The 17,420-nt window shown below is 45.1% G+C and overlaps 1 protein-coding gene across 4 annotated transcripts in view; it reads left to right on the top strand.

The window, feature by feature from the left end:
- The window catches only part of LOC106567682 (transcriptional regulator Erg-like), a 104,913-nt gene that overhangs the window by 32,686 nt on the left and 54,807 nt on the right, over nucleotides 1–17,420 (top strand). For all 4 annotated transcript variants that reach the window (XM_014137253.3, XM_014137254.3, XM_014137252.3 and 1 more), the window contains exon 2: nucleotides 4,696–4,778. In XM_014137253.3, the coding sequence (XP_013992728.1) occupies nucleotides 4,740–4,778 (39 nt within the window). In that variant the 5' untranslated portion in view covers nucleotides 4,696–4,739. The remainder of the gene's footprint in view (nucleotides 1–4,695; nucleotides 4,779–17,420) is intronic.

The following is a 17,420-nucleotide window of genomic DNA, read 5'->3' as shown; positions in this document are numbered from 1 at the left end:
AGCGCAAGAATTGGCAATTTACCTGTCTTATATGAGCTCGCTTGCGCTGAGGTGGGAGGAGTGGCAATATCTGAGGTGTGTCCATAAACACGTGTGCCAGGGTTCCAATTTCATTATGCGCTGGTGGAGATATTTAAGACCAACCGAATTCTGGCATGAATTTTGACAACGGAAGCTCAGCCTATCCAGCTGTGACGCACAGTGCCCGTATGCACATGGATCAAGAGAGATGTGGTTTTTGTGTCCGTAAACCTCGCATTTAGAAACATATAGTATATATATTTTTTCCTATTTCGTTTCATTTGATTAAAAACCAAGCGTAGCCTCCTCTCAATGAGGGCTGTTTTTTTGTCATTCCCAATACATTAGCCAAGTAGTTAAGACAATCGATAAATGGTTTGGCACATGAGACCGCTTCGAAATATATCTTACTCATCAAAGCTTTATTGAAAGATCAAGTTTAGCTGCAGCAAAACAGTGAACAAACATCCCTCTATAACTATGTAGACTATTACATTATTTTAACCAGATCCTGTTATTATTTTGGATGTGCCTAAAAACACCCACCATGTGCTTATTGAGAACGTGCCTCACACATACAGTGTATTCAGACCCCTTCAGTTTTTCCATATTTTGTTATGTTACAGGTCAAATGGATTAAATAAAACATTTTCCTCATCAATCTACACACAATACCCCATAATGACAAAGTCAAAAAAGGTGTTTAGAAACTTTTGCATATTTATAAAAAAAAAAAAAAACAGAAATGCCTAATTTATATAAGTAGTCAGACCCATTGCTGAGACTTGAAATTTAGCTCAGGTGCATCCTGTTTCCATAAATCATCATTGAGATGTTTCTACAACTTGATTGGAGTCCACCTGTGGTAAATTCAATTGATTGGACATGATTCGGAAAGGCACACAACTGTCTATATAAGGTCCCACAGTTGACAGTGCATGTTAGAGCAAAAACCAAGCCATGAGGTCGAAGGAATTGTCTATAGAGCTCCAAGACAGGATTGGGTTGAAGCACAGATCTGGGGAAGGGTGCCAAAACATTTCTGCAGCATTGAAGGTCCCCAAGAACACAGTGGCCTTCATCATTCTTAAATGGAAGAAGTTTGCGACCACCAAGACTCTTCCAAGAGCTGGCCGCCCTGCCAAACTGAGCAATCGAGGGGAAAAGGGCCTTGGTCAGGGAGGTGACACTGACAGAGCTCTAGAGTTCTACTGTGGAGATGGGAGAACCTTCCAGAAGGACAACCATCTCTGCAGCACTCCACCAATCAGGCCTTTATGGTAGAGTGGCCAGACGGAAGCCACTCCTCAGTTAAAGGCATGACAGCCCGCTTGGAGTTTGCCAAAAGGCACCTAAAGGACTTTCAGAATCATGAGATACAAGATTCTCTGGTCTGATGAAACCAAGATTGAACTCTTTGGCCTGAGTGCCAAGCGTCACGTCTGGAGAAGCATGGTGGTGGCAGCATCATGCTGTGGGGATGTTTTTCAGCGGCAGGGACTGGGAAACTAGTCAGGATCGAGGGAAAGATGAATGGAGCAAAGTACAGAGAGATTCTTGATGAAAACCTACTTCAGAGTGCAAAGGTTCACCATCCTTGAGTGGCCCAGCCAGAGCCCGGACTTGAACCAGATCGAATATCTCTGGAGAGACCTGAAAATAGCTGTGCAGCGACGCTCCCCCATACAACCTGACAGAGCTTGAGAGGATCTGCAGATGGGAGAATGGGAGAAACTCCCCTAATATAGGTGTGCCAAGCTTGTAGCGTCATACCCAAGAAGACTCGAAGGCTGTAACTGCTGCCAAAGTTTCTTCAACAAAGTACTGAGTAAAGGGTCTGAATACTTATGCAAATGTTAGATTTCAGTTTTTTATTATTAATAAATGTGCAAAAATGTCTAAAAACCAGTTTTTGCTTTGTCATTATGGGGTTATTGTGTGTAGATTGATGAGGGGGGAAAAAAACTATTTAATACATTTTAGAATAAGACTGTAACGTAACAAAATGTGTAAAAAGTCAAGGGGTCTGAATTATTTTTGAATGCACTGTACAATACAATATACAGAAGCCTAGTATGTTTTATTTGAGGAGAAGTGCGATGCGTAAAGGACTATACACGTTGAAGCCAATTACATCAATGTTGGCTGTCAACACTCCAAACATAAAACAAACAATGGATGTTGCTATCACTTGTTACTGTAGTTTATGCTATTTAATAAACTGTACTATCAATTCACAATAGACTACAATGAGGATATTTCGAAATTGTAGTTGATGACAACGCAAAGACCGTCAATAACCTACAGAATTTGAGACAAACGCATGCAGTATTAAACCATGGAACGTCTTGATTGGCCAGTGAATGGCCAAGCCCTCGTCAAGTCTAGAACTTGTTTATTCATCAAAACCCAGCCCTTTCACGCCACCGCAAGCCATTGCGCTCATAATAAAGGCAGTGAAAATAGCAAAAATATTTGCGACACACCCCTGGACCTATAGCGCTACCGTCAGAGCTTAGATTTACCATTGCATTAGGCTTGTTCAAATTTTTCTTACCGCCATACCTTTTCAATTTAGTGCTTAATCTTAATCTGAGCCACTTTAAAATGAATTACTTGGCTGTGATGTCACTCGCCACTTTTTTCCTTGCCTGGAGCATTTTTACTCTCTGGAAAGTTTTATTTCTGTCAAAGAAAACAGGGCATAATTATAAGTGCTCTGGCTGAAATGACATGCCACTGGCTGCTGCAGCAGCAGCAGCAGCAGCATAACTCTATCCCTGGCTGGGTATGCCTGTCACCCACTCTACACCAGGGATGGGCAACTTTGATGGGGTTGGGGGCCATAAAAAAAAATCAGAATTCTTCATGTGGGGCGGCAGTGACTCGCGGGTCTGCGTACCCACATTCATATCCTTTTGGGGTCCCTACGTGAAATTTTGTTGAGCAAAACATTTTAGCGCCATCCGTCATGGCAGCGGTGAGAAAGTGAATTTCCTGCAATTCTACACATTTTTGCAATGGGGCGGAGAGAAGATTTAGCAATTTTATAACTAATTTCATGAGGTGGAGAGAAATGTGTGCAGTTTTTAAATATGATATCTAAGTGAGAGTGACTAACACTACGTCTAACTGGCCATGAAAGAGATTATTGGCAGATACCAATATCATGTTTCTTATAGGACAACACCAACCAATTATGAATGTGGCATATTGCACAAAGAGTTCTTATTATGTGGTATCATTTTCTTGCTTTATTTGAGTTGCAGGAGTACCTTTCCCTGGTATATTTTGTGTGTGTGCGCATGTGTGCTCCGTTTGCTGTGGTGGCTGGCCTCCATGGGTGTTCTGGAATATGTTGGGGTGTTCTGTGTGTCGTGGCTCCCTGCTCTGTGTGTGCTGTTATGATAAGTGTGTGTGCTCTGGCATGTATGTGTGTCATGATAAATTGGCCCTCCTGGTTGCCTTTGGTTCCCCACAGGGTATCAGAGTACTGCAGGCAGTAGGGCGACAGAGTGAGTGGGAGAACACTATGTTGGGCCAAAAGGGCACCCATTATGACATCCTCAGGGTATGATGTCACCTGGCCTGTTGACCATCACCGTAGCAATGCCTAACTTGAACCCACGCTTCACTGGTACCTGCTGGATACCAGTGTCCCTCAGAGAAAGAAAACGGAAGCAGACACTCTTTGGGCAAGATGTTTTTTTCTATAAATAATATGGAGTGTAATTGTTAGAGGTCAGTGGCCTGTACATACGGCCCATCGTGGTTAAAGTGTGGGCTGTTCAAGAGCTGCTTACACTGCGTGCCTCCTTCTCCTACACACACACACACAGTCACACACACACAGTCACACACACAGTCACACACAGACACATACACACACAGACACACTCTCCCCTCGCCCCACCCCTCCACACACTCCCCTCCTCTCCATGCTCTCCATGACAGTGATAATGAAGCAATGACACGGGATAATCAGAGCGTCCCGTTGCTTAACGAAGTATAAATAATAAACAAGCGTGGCGGTGGCGTCTGGGCCCAGCCTATGATTAACATGCGTAATCATGCGTAAGTAATTATAGCCGGTTCAGCTCCCAGTGGCCGGGGGGCTGCTTGCTGTCTGTGCCCTGATGGCTCCCAGATGTGGCTGGTGGGACGGAAGAGAGGCGAGGAGAGCCCAGGGCGAGTGGGAGACGTGCCTACCTCTCCAGCCTCACTGGTTAACCCTAATGGGCCACATATTATGACCCAATGGAGCTTTTATGTGCCTGACATTCACAGCGACAGTCGGCCGTGACCGTACATTTATTTATGGAACTGGGGGGATTGCCCCGTCACGCTAAATGGAGGTCTCTGTCTAGAGTCGTTTCCCCATGCCCGGGTTAATGCTCATCCACGGTATTGTGTCGTCTATGTGGGTCCTGCCAAGGCTAGACACCCTTGTTAACCGATGGGTGTCCCCCAGTGGCTAGTGGACACAGGCCATTACCAACATGATTAGTACAGTCCCTATAATACAGTACACACAGAAATATATGAGTAATGATTTCACAATATTATTGATATTGAATGTCTCCTCTCTCTCTCTCTCTCTCTCTCTCTCTCTCTCTCTCTCTCTCTCTCTCTCTCTCTCTCTCTCTCTCTCTCTCTCTCTCTCTCCTCTCGTAGAAGGCTGTGTATGCTGCTCGTGTCTCTGATGTCAGCCGGGGGTCATGATTCAGACTGGAGCAGATCCTGCAGGCCCCACCAAAGTAAGTCCACTGGTCCAGACAACATCTCTACACTTAACCTTGTCCATACTGCATTGGATCAGCTGTACCATTAAAACCTCTCAGACGTAAAGTCCCCTGTTTTGGGGAGCTGCATGGTTCTGGTACCGGTTCTGACCGACATTTCCGCTTATAAATCGACATGTGGACATCATATATCGAAATGGCTTGCATTGAGCAGTAGCCCTGATTCTCACGGGCACACGAGTATGTCGCTTCTGCCTGTGTGAAACAGGATGTGAAATCTGACACCATTTGAAGCTGGGATGTCCCTCCTACCATTTAATTCGCTCTTCCGACTGTCCATTAACTCCTGGCTGAACCCTACATCACAGCCACTAACAACGCATATGCCTAGAATCCTTACATGGTAATGCAGCAGGAGAGAGTGGTTTTGTCTCTGTAGCACATGCAGAGATTGATTTATAGCCAGTAATCTAAAATCAATAGATTTGAAACAAAAACCTTTTTCTGTTTGTCATAGACGGACAATATTAATCCGAGGTGAAAGGGAAGTTCCTAACGAGTTCAGGAAGCCAAGATAGAGCTCTGTGAGACGTTCACAGCGATGGGGGAAGACATTTTGATCATGAGAGACCTTTAGAAAATATGCACATTTTTTCTAACACTAATTATACAAAGATGTATTTTACAGTTATAAGGAAGGTGAAATCTTATCGTGTTATTTTATAAATTGATTATAGTATATTTAGACAAATATAAGTCATTTCAGGCCTTATTCATACAGTTTTGTTGAATAGGAAATACATCATGTGGCCTCCCGAGTGGTGCAGCGGTCTAAGGCGCATCACAGTGTTGCGGCGTCGCTGCTGTTGCAATGTCACAACCGGCCGTGACGGGGAGTCCCATAGGGCGGTGCACAATTGGCCCAGTGTTATCCAGGTTAGGGGAGGGTTTGGCAGGGGGGCTTTACTTGGCTCCTTGTGGCGGGCCGGGCACCTGAAGGCAGACTACGGTCATCAGTTAAACGGTGTTTCCTCTGACACATTGGTGCAGCTGGCTTCCGGGTTAAGTGAGCCAGTGTTTAGAAGCGCGGCTTGGCGGGTCATGTTTCAGAGGACGCATGACTCGACCTTTGCCTCTTAATCACAAAAAAAAAGAAAATACATCATATAAATGATTTCCTATTTTCATATTCTGATCGTATTTGTACTGTGTACTTGAGCTTGTGTCCTTAAAAGTGACTACACCTCAGCAATGTATAATTATTTTTAACAGAAAGGTGAGAAGTTAACCTTTCTTGGAGTGTGCATCATTACTAGTTATTGTTTATGGCCCTCATGATAAATAACTACATTTGGGGATTACGTAGATAACATTTTAGATTTTAGTCAATGGATTGCTTGTCACTTATTAGTCAGAGAGAGTACATTGTTGGACATATTCTGTGACTGAAAGAGTCTCCTCAGTCCATTTGGATACTGTGAATGGAGGAGATGCACAAGTGTATCAATGCAGAGAAGTAGAGTTTGGAAGCAGTATACACCGTGTGTGTGTGTGCATGCGTGCTTATGTGCACGTGGTGCGCACTGCACATGCATGCCACACGTGTGTAAGTGTGTGAGTGACCGGTATGTGTGTGAGTGAGAACCTTCATGGCCTCTTCTGGGAATGATTGAGCTGGACTGCTTTTCCCATCCTCTTCCTTTCTCTCCATATACCAGTGGATTAGAGTGGGCCAATTGACTCCACCAGTGTTATGTCTGTTTATTCTAAAGCCATGACAGTGTACTGTGTGACTGCTGGGCGTTAATTTTACTGGCTGCAGAGCCGCTTTTTATCTCCATAAATTCCCCTTCTCTCCTCAGTAATACAGAGGACGACCAGATGGGGGTCCCCCAAGGATCCTATTCACAGGATAGGGTTTCATATCAGCCTGGAGAATACTTTTCCAAAAGGAAATAGTCCAGGATTGTAGCTATTCATTGTCCAGTATTGGACAATGAAACCTGAGGTTTACGTTTCCCTTGTGGTATTGTCTGCAGGTCTGGGCTCCTTGTTAGCCTCGCACCTGTGTGTAGTGCTTTTGTGATGTTATCGTAGCATTATTTCACCTTTTAACATTTTAGGTTAGTAGATATGTGAATGCATTGGGTTGACTCAAGTGGATGATAGGGAGATTGTGTCTTTTGAGGGAAGCAATAGGGCCATTGTGGATGGCTCCAGTGTGTGATCACTCCTATTTGGTTTGGCTGCAGGCCCGGGACCGTGGAGTCTGCAGATTGCAGTCTACGTCGTTGTCTACATGTACTGCATCTGACATACCATTAACAAGTCTGCATGTCCCAGCATTTGGTCGTAAAAAGTGACAATTTAATGCCAACAGTCATGAGACTGTGTCATATGACATAAGTCAGTTATGACATTAATAAGTTATGTGTGATTTGATGTCCTCCATAGGTCGTGCTTCCAAATGGTGCTGAATGACGGGTAACAGTAGGTTTTAAAAAGTAGGTTATTTCTCATGCTCTCTCTTGTCTCTCTGCAGCAGACATACAATGAGTGTACTGAACATTAGGAACACCTTCCTAATATTGAGTTGCAACACCCTCAGAACAGCCTCAATTCGTTGGGGCATGGACTCTACAAGGTATCGAAAGCGTTCCACAGGGATGCTGGCCCATGTTGACTCGAAGGCTTCCCACAGTTATGTCAAGTTGGCTGGATGTCCTTTGGGTGGTGGACCATTCTTGATACACACGGGATACTGTTGAGTGTGAAAAACCCAGCACCTACTACCATACCCCGTTCAAAGGCACTTAAATATTTAGTATTTCCCATTCACCCTCTGAATGGCACACATTCATGTCTCAATTCACTCAAGGCTTTAAAATCCTCGTTTAACTTGTCAACTCCCCTTCATCGACACTGATTGAAGTGGATTTAGCAAGTGACATCAATAAGGGATCACAGCTTTCACCTGGAATCACCTGGTCATGGAAAGAGCAGGTTTTCCTAATGTTTTGTACACTGAGCTGGTCCATTCTTAGCACCAGAAGCAGCAACAGCAGCAGTCAGGAATGAGCTTCATACATATAGAATTGTGAGAATCGCAATACATATCGTATCGACACCTAAGTATCATTGTAATATTGTATCGAGGGGCCCAGTCCTATCTAATATCCCTGTGAAAGACCTCAAAGTCTGTGTATGAGTGGAGGACTGGTGAGTTGTGGGAGTAGGGGACAGACTGGGAGAGACTGTGGATACAGAGACTCAATGATCTGTGTGTCATATCCACCTCTCTTTTCTCTTTAGGGGATCTGCTTCTTCTGTAGAAGTATATTCTAAATGGGAACATTGTACACATTTCCAGGGACTATCCAGTCACCATTGAGTTGAATGGACTGCTACCTTGTGGAAACCATAGATCCTCACTGACTGGTTGATCCTGTGTTTTGCGGGTCTATAAGCGTGTCTATAAGTGCTATTCCCACACGTCAATTCCTCACAATTCCAAGTCTGACAAAGAGGAGCAGGTTAGACTTCTCGCCCGTCGTTCCAGGAAATCTGAGACACTGAGAATCTGAGAATTCAGGAATTTTATTTGCGCGGGGATCAGACCATAGCCCTTTTCTCTCTCTCTCTCTCTCTCTTTTTTCTTTCTTTGGATTCTTTGGTCGTGTGTGTTTTTTAAGACCAAGGAGGGGGAGTGTGGGGTAGAGGGAGACAAACTTGCGGTCTGGTCACGTTTCGATTCAATTATGTGCAGGCCCGGCATGTGGAGCAAACCTGGGTAGATATTTCAGTCATTTGTTACCCGGCAGCCTCGGTGCGGGGCCGGAGCGGTTGCCAAGTTGTGACCAAGACGCTGACACGCGCTCACATCTGTGCACGGCCCCGGCTGCAGGCAGTCAGTCAGCCAGGCCAGATGTGCTGCTAAGCGTGGCAGCTAGAGAGAGAGATAGACAGACAGTGCTCCGCAGCACACAGAGGTAATCCATCCCGCACTCCTCCTCTCCTATATTCTATCTCTCCTCTGTTGTGTCTACACTCTCCTGTTGACATAGTTTACTCTCTTGTGCCCACTCTTTCCTTCCTCTGTCATGTCTTTTCTTCTTTATCTCCTCTCTTTTCCTGTCTCTCATCTCCTCTCTGTTCTCTCTTAGTATTCTTCTCTCATCTTTTGTCTCTCACCCTGTTTCTGTTTCTCTGACTCTTTGGCTTCTCCGGTTCTCAGTCTGTGTATCCTGTGTAAGGCTCTGGGTTAGAGACCACAGGTTGTTTTATGTGTTCCTGTGTGAGTGGGGGGGTCTGGGAGGCAATCTCTGGCTTCCTGTGCTATTTTCAGCTGCCTATATAAAAAGTCCAAAATAAATGCTACAGTTCTCCAGTGGGCAATTGCTTTTTCTTCTCTGAAATAGATCTTATCATGTAGTCTACAAAGGCATGCATTTTTGTGTCAGTGGGATAGTTGTGTGCGAAAGTTTGGGTTATACAGTGCATTCGAAAATATTATGTTTACATACGTTTTCAGAACCTTTACTCAGTACTTTGTTGAAGCACCTTTGGCCACGATTACAGCGTCTTCTTGGATATGACGCGACAAGCTTGGCACGTCTCTATTTGGGGAGTTTCTCCAATTTTTTTCTGCAGATCCTCTCAAGCTCTGTCAGGTTGGATGGGAGAGTCGCTGCACAGCTATTTTCAGGTCTCTCCAGGATGTTAGATCTGGTTCAAGTCCGGGCTCTGGCTGGGCCACTCAAGGACATCTAGAGACTTGTCCCGAAAATCTGTGGAGGGAGCTGAAGGTTCAAGTTTAGTCCCACTCCTCTTTGCAGATCTTCTCCAAGTCATTAAGGTTTCGAGGCTGACGTTTGGCAACTCGAACCTCCACAGATTTTCTATGGGATTAAGGTCTGGAGACTGGCTAGGCCACTCCAGGACCTTAATGTGCTTCTTCTTGAGCCACTCCTTTGTTGCCCTGGCCGTGTGCTTTGGGTCATTGTCATGCTGGAATACCCATCCACAAGCCATTTTCAGTGCCCTGGTTAAGGGAAGGAGGTTCTCACCCAAGATTTGACGGTACATGGCCCCGTCCATCGTCCCTTTCATGCGGTGAAGTTGTCCTGTCCCCTTAGCAGAAAAACACCCCCAAAGCATAATGTTTCCACCTCCATGTTTGACGGTGGAGATGGTGTTCTTGGGGTCATAGGCAGCATTCCTCCTCCTCCAAACACGGCGAGTTGAGTTGATGCCAAAGAGCTCCATTTTGGTCTCATCTGACCACAACACTTTCACCCAGTTGTCCTCTGAATCATTCAAATGTTCATTGGCAAACTTCAGACGGGCATGTATATGTGCTTTCTTGAGCAGGGGGACCTTGCGGGCGCTGCAGGATTTCAGTCCTTCACGGCGTAGTGTGTTACCAATTGTTTTCTTGGTGACTATGGTCACCAGCTGCCTTGAAATCATTGACTAGATCCTCCCGTGTAGTTCTGGGCTGATTCCTCACCGTTCTCATGATCATTGCAACTCCATGAGGTGAGATCTTGCATGGAGCCCCAGGCCGAGGGAGATTGACAGTTCTTTTGGGTTTCTTCCATTTGCGAATAATCGCACCATCTGTTGCCACCTTCTCACCAAGCTGTTTGGCAATGGTCTTGTAGCCCATTCCAGCCTTGTGTAGGTCTACAATCTTGTCCCTGACATCCTTGGAGAGCTCTTTGGTCTTGGCCAAAGAGTTTGGAATCTGATTGATTGCTTCTGTGGACAGGTGTCTTTTATACAGGTAACAAACTGAGATTAGGAGCACTCCCTTTAAGAGTGTGCTCCTAATCTCAGCTCGTTACCTGTATAAAAGACACCTGTGAGCCAGAAATCTTTCTGATTGAGAGGGCTCAAATACTTATTTCCCTCATTAAAATGCTAATCAATTTATAACATTTTTGACATGCGTTTTTCTGGATTTTTTTGTTGTTATTCTATCTCTCACCTACCATTAAAATTATAGACTGATCATTTCTTTGTCAGTGGGCAAACGTACAAAATCAGCAGGGGATCAAATACTTTTTTCCCTCACTGTACGTAAAAACAACCAGATGTACACTCTTAGAAAAAAAGGTGCTTTCTAGAACCTAAAAGGGTTCTTCGGCTGTCCCCATAGGAGAACCCTTTGAAGAACCCTTTTTAGTTCCAGGTAGAACACTTTTGGTTCCAGGTATAATCCTAGAGGGTTCTACATGGAATCCAAAAGTGTTCTACCTGGAACCAAAAAGGGTTCTACTTGGAACCATGAAGGGTTCTCCTATAGGGACAGCCAAAGAACCCTTTTGAAATCCTTTTTTCTAAGAGTGTAACTGTTCCATCATCCATACAATTGCAATTCCTAGTCATTTTCTGCCTAATTGGCAGCACAAGCCTCTGGGTTCATGGATGTGAGGAGCATAAATAAACCTCAGAGTCTCTCTAGGCTCAATGTGCAGGCTCTGTGTCCAGGCTCTGTCACAGGCTGGGCCAGTCTTAGCTCCAGAAGCAGCAACAGCAGCAGTCAGGAATGACTGTTTATTTCCACCATCAGGATGACTGATGCTATCCCACTGAGGACTCCAAGTTTTCAGCACACTGCGTGTAGTGTCTCAGGGCCCCGGCCCCGCCAGCCCTGCTCAGCTAAAAACATTAAGTCCTCCATTCCTGGCATGGAGCGAGGGACAAAGGCAGAGGCCCTGTCTGGAAACCAGCCTGCAGCAGGTTGCTCTCAAAAGGACCACTTTGCAAGGTGCCAAAGGACTCTATTGGAGTGTCTGGTAGAGTGACCCGAACAGACAGCTAGAGGGTTGGACTGGAGGTTCTGGGAAATTCCACTGGTTGGGTTTAGTTGGGGTTGGGAAGAAGGGTTACGCTATGTTGCTGTTTTTCCTCTAGCATGGATTGTTTGTTTGTAGGCTCATGACCCTGTGTTGGAGCTTTTCACAGTGTGCTCTTAAAACGTCAAATCATACCATCAATACATTTTGGTTACACTCTCTGTTCAGGCACGGTCTATAATGGGTTTATAAAGGTGTTATGTTTCTGGTTAGGGTAGGTTTTAAGTCACAGTGGGTACAACATCTCCAATGCACTTTTTTATAAACGCACTCACCGAGTCAGCTTATAGGTCGATGCTGTTCTCTGAGGGTGATCGAAACATATTCCAGTCCGCGTGATCAAAACAATCTTGAAGCGTGGCTTTCGATTGGTCGGACCAGCGTTGAATGGTTCTCTTCACTGGTACATCCTGTTTGAGTTTTTGCCTATAAGACGGAAGGGGCAAGATGGCGTCGTGGTCGGATTTGCCGAAGGGGAGGGTAGGGGAGGGCATTGTATGCATCGCGGAAGTTAGAGTAGCAGTGGTCGAGGGTGTTGCGCTCGCAATCAATATGCTGGAAGAATTTAGGAAAGACTTGTTCTCAAATTTGCTTTGTTAAAATCCCCAGCTACAATAAATGCAGCCTCAGGATGTATGGTTTTCAGTTTGCATATAGTCCAGTGAAGTTCCTTGATGGCCGTTTTGGTGTCTGATTGAGGGGGAATGTACACAGCTGTGACTATAACTGACGAGAATTCTCTTGGAGGTAAAACGGCCGGCACAAGATTGTAAGGAATTCTAGATAGGGTGAGCAGAAGGACTTGAGTTCCTGTATGTTGTTATGATTACACCGTTAGTCGTTAATCATAAAGCATACACCCCCGCCCTTCCTTTTCCCAGAGAGGTGTTTATCTCTGTCAGCGCAATGCATGGAGTAGCCCGGTGGCTGAACCGATTCCGACAACATATCCCAAGAGAGCCATGTTTCCATGAAACAGAGAATGTTACAATGTCTCTCTGGAAGGCAACCCTTGCTCAAATTTCGTATACCTTGTTCTCAAGAGACTGGACATTGGCTAGTAGTATACGTGGGAGCGGTGTGCGATGTGCATGTCTACGGAGCCTGGCCAGGTGGCCGCTTTGTCTGCTCCTTCTGCAGCGCTGTTGTTTTGGGTCGCCTACTGGAATTAGCTCCATTGTCCTGGGTGGTGGTCCAAACAGAGGATCCGCTTCGGGAAAGTCGTATTCCTGGTTGTAATATTGGTAAGTTGACGTTGCTCTTATATCCAATAGTTCTTCCCGGCTGTATGTAATAAGACTTAAGATTTCCTGGGGTAACAATGTAAGAAATAATACATAAAAAAACAAAATACTGCATAGTTTCCTAAGAATTTGAAGCGAGGCGACCATCTCTGTCGGCGCCATACTGCTACTGCTGGGTGGATGGATGGCGGCATTCGTGCAAAACTGAAAGCGCCATCCACTGCATTTAACCATGGAAAGAGGTCTGGGAATATGTCTGAATATCAACAGTGTACCTATTCCCTCCACAAGGCAATCAAACAAGCGAAATGCCAGTACAGGGACAAGGTGGAGTCGCAATTGAACGGCTCAGACACAAGATGTATGTGGCAGGGTCTACAGGAAATCACCTACTACAAAAAAAAATCCAGCCATGTCACAGACACCGACGTCATGCTTGCAGACAAACTAAACACCTTCTTTGCCCACATTGAGGATAGTACAGTCGTGGCCAAAAGTTTTGAGAATGACACAAATTTTAATTAATTTTCACAAAGTCTGCTGCCTCAGTTTGTGTGATGGCAATTTGCATATACTCCAGAATGTTATGAAGAGTGATCAGATGAATTGCAATTAATTGCAAAATCCCTCTTTGCCATGCAAATGAACTGAATCCCCATAAAACATTTCCACTGCATTTCAGCCCTGCCACAAAAGGACCATCTGACATCATGTCAGTGATTCTCTCGTTAACACAGGTGTGAGTGTTGACGAGGACAAGGCTGGAGATCACTCTGTCATGCTGATTGAGTTCGAATAACAGACTGGAAGCTTCAAAAGGAGGGTGTTGCTTGGAATCATTGTTCTTCCTCTGTCAAACATGGTTACCTGCAAGGAAACACGTGCCGTCATCATTGCTTTGTGCAAAAAGGGCTTCACAGGCAAGGATATTGCTGCCAGTAAGATTGCACCTAAATCAACCATTTATCGGATCATCAAGAACTTCAAGGAGAGCGGTTCAATTGTTGTGAAGAAGGCTTCAGGGCGCCCGAGAAAGTCCAGCAAGCGCCAGGACCGTCTCCTAAAGTTGATTCAGCTGCGGGATCGGGGCACCACCAGTACAGAGCTTGCTCAGGAATGGCAGCAGGCAGGTGTGAGTGCATCTGCACGCACAGTGAGGCGAAGACTTTTGGAGGATGGCCTGGTGTCAAGAAGGGCAGCAAAGAAGCCACTTCTCTCCAGGAAAAACATCAGGGACAAACTGATATTCTGCAAAAGGTACATGGATTGGAATGCTGAGGACTAGGGTAAAGTCATTGTCTCTGATGAATCCCCTTTCCGTTTGTTTGGGACATCCGGAAAAAAGCTTGTCCTGAGAAGACAAGGTGAGCGCTACCATCAGTCCTGTGTCATGCCAACAGTAAAGCATCCTGAGACCATTCATGTGTGGGGTTGCTTCTCAGCCAAGGGAGTGGGCTCACTCACAATTTGCCTAATAACACAGCCATGAATAAAGAATGGTACCAACACATCCTCCGAGAGCAACTTCTCCCAACCATCCAGGAACAGTTTGGTGACGAACAATGCCTTTTCCAGCATGATGGATCACCTTGTCATAAGGCAAAAGTGATAACTAAATGGCTCGGGGAACAAAACACCGATATTTTGGGTCCATGCCCAGGAAACTCCCCAGACCTTAATCCCATTGAGAATTTGTGGTCAATCCTCAAGAGGCGTGTGTACAAACAAAAACCCACAAATTCTGACAAACTCCAATCATTGATTATGCAAGAATGGACTGCAATCAGTCAGGATGTGGCCCAGAAGTTAATTGACAGCATGCCAGGGCGGATTGCAGAGGTCTTGAAAAAGAAGGGTCAACACTGCAAATATTGACTCTTTGCATCAACTTCATGTAATTGTCAATAAAAGCCTTTGACACTTATGAAATGCTTATAATTGTACTTCAGTATTCCATAGTAACATCTGACAAAAATATCTAAAGACACTGAAGCAGCAAACTTTGTGGAAATTAATATTTTCTCAAAACTTTTGACCACGACTGTACAATGCCACAGTTGCGGTCCTGCTAACAAGGACTGCCCCCCCCCCCCCTCCTTCTCCGTGGCTGTCGTGAGTAAAACATTTAAACGTGTTAACCCTCGCAAGGCTACTGGCACAGACGGGATCCCGAACCACATCCTCGAAGCATGTGCAGGCCAGCTGGCTGGTGTGTTTACGGACATATTCAATCGCTCCCTATCCCAGTCTGTTGTCCCCACATGCTTCAAGATGGCTACCATTGTTCTTGTACCCAAGAAGGCAAAGATAACTGAACTAAATGACTACCGCCCCGTAGCACTCACTTCTGTCATCATGAAGTGCTTCGAGAGACTAGTCATGTCACGCCCTGACCATAGAGAGCCATTGTTTCTCTATGGTGAAGTAGGTCAGGGCGTGACTGAGGGGTATTCTAGTTTATTATTTCTATGTGAGGTTCTAGGTTACTGTTTCTATGTGGGTATTCTAGTTTTCATATTTCTAGGTTGTGTGCTTGATATGGTTTCCAATTAGAGGCAGATGGTTATCGTTGTCCCTAATTGGGGATCATATTTAAGACGCATTTTTTCCACCTGTGTTTTATGGGATATTATTTTGAGTTAGTGCACGTAGCACCTCTTAGTTACGGTTCGTTGTTTGTTTCATTCTTTCTTTGTTGTTTTGTGCGTTTCTAATATTAAATATGTGGAAACCATATCGCGCTGCACCTTGGTCCAATTATTACGACGAACGTGACAAGTCAAGGATCATATCACCTCCACCTTACCAGCAACCATAGACCCACTTCAGTTTGCATACCGCTCCAACAGGTCCAGAGACGACGCAATCGCCATCTCACTGCACACTGCCCTATCCCATCTGGACAAAAGGAATACCAATGTAAGAATGCTGTTCATTGACAACAGCTCAGCATTCAACACCATAGTACTCTCCAAGCTCATCATCAAGCTGGAGGCCCTGGGTCTCAACCCCGCCCTGTGCAATTAGGTCCTGGACTTTGACAGGCTGCCCCCAGGTGGTGAAGGTAGGTAACAACATCTCCACTTCGCTGACCCTCAACACTGGGGCCCCACAAGGGTGTGTGCTCAGCCCCTCCTGTACTCCCTGTTCACCCACGAGTGCGTGGCCATGCACGCCTCCAACTCAATCATCAAGTTTGCAGACGGCACAACATTAGTGGGCTTGATTACCAACAACGACGAGGCAGCCTATAGGGAGGAGGTGAGGGCAGTCGGAGTGTGGTCTCAGGAAAACAACCTCACTCAACATCAACAAAACAAAAGAGATGATCGTGGTCTTCAGGAAACAGCAGAGGGAGCACCCCCTATCCACATCGAAGGGACAGCAGTGGAGAAGGTGGAAAGTTTTAAGTTCCTCGACGTGCATATCACAGACAAACTGAAATGGTCCACTCACATAGACAGTGTGGTGAAGAAGGCGCAACAGCGCCAGCCTGGTACGACAACTGCAATGCCCTCAACCGCAAGGCTCTCCAGAGGGTGGTGCAGTCTGCCCCCATCACTGGGGGCAAACTACCTTCTCTCCAGGACACCTACGGGACCCGATGTCACAGGAAGGCCAAAAAGATCATCAAGGACATCAACCACCTGAGCCACTGCTTGTTCACACCGCTACCATCCAGAAGGCGAGGTCAGTACAGGGGCATCAAAGCTGGGATCGAGAGACTGAAAAACAGCTTCTATCTCAAGGCCTTCAGACTGCTAAACAGCAATCACTAACTCAGAGAGGCTGCTGCCTACATTGAGACCCAATCACTACCCACTTTAGTAAATGGATCACTAGTCACTTTATACAATGCACTCTAAATAATGGCACTTTAATAATGTTACATATCTTACATTACTCATATCACATGTATATAATGTATTTTATACCATCTATTGCACTTTGCCTGTGCCGCTCATCCATATACTTACATGTACATATTCTCATCACCCCTTTAGATTTGTGTGTATTAGGTAGTTGTTGGGGAATTGTTAGATTACTTGTTAGATATTACTGCATTGTTGGAACTAGAAGCACAAGCATTTCGCTACACTCACATTAACATCTGCTAACCATGTGTATGTGACAAATAAAATTTGATTCGATTTGAAGTAGTTAATAAATATGCATCTGCTTTATGAATAGTACTTTCTTAATAATAAATCACAATTATAAAGGAAGGATGTATGACATGCACTCATTATGTATTGATCATTTGGTATTGGTGGCATGACTGTCTGTTCTCACATTTGGCATATGTACAGGTAACTGCCAAAATAAAGGAAACACCAACATAAAGTGTCTTAATAGGGCGTTGGGCCACCACGAGCCTGAAAATCTTAAATGCACCTTGGCATATATTCTACAAGTGTCTGGAACTCTATTGGAGGGATGCGACACCATACTTCCATGATAAATTCCATAATTTGGTGTTTTGTTGATGGTGGAGGAAAACGCTGTCTCAGGCGCCACTCCAGAATCCCCCATAAGTGTTCAATTGGGTTGAG

This window comes from Salmo salar, chromosome 13, assembly GCF_965601325.2.
Source record: "Salmo salar chromosome 13, fSalSal1, whole genome shotgun sequence".
NCBI classification, from domain to species: Eukaryota; Metazoa; Chordata; class Actinopteri; order Salmoniformes; family Salmonidae; genus Salmo; species Salmo salar.
The sequence above is the reverse complement of the archived record's forward strand: the minus strand, read 5'-3'. Positions and strand labels throughout refer to the sequence as shown.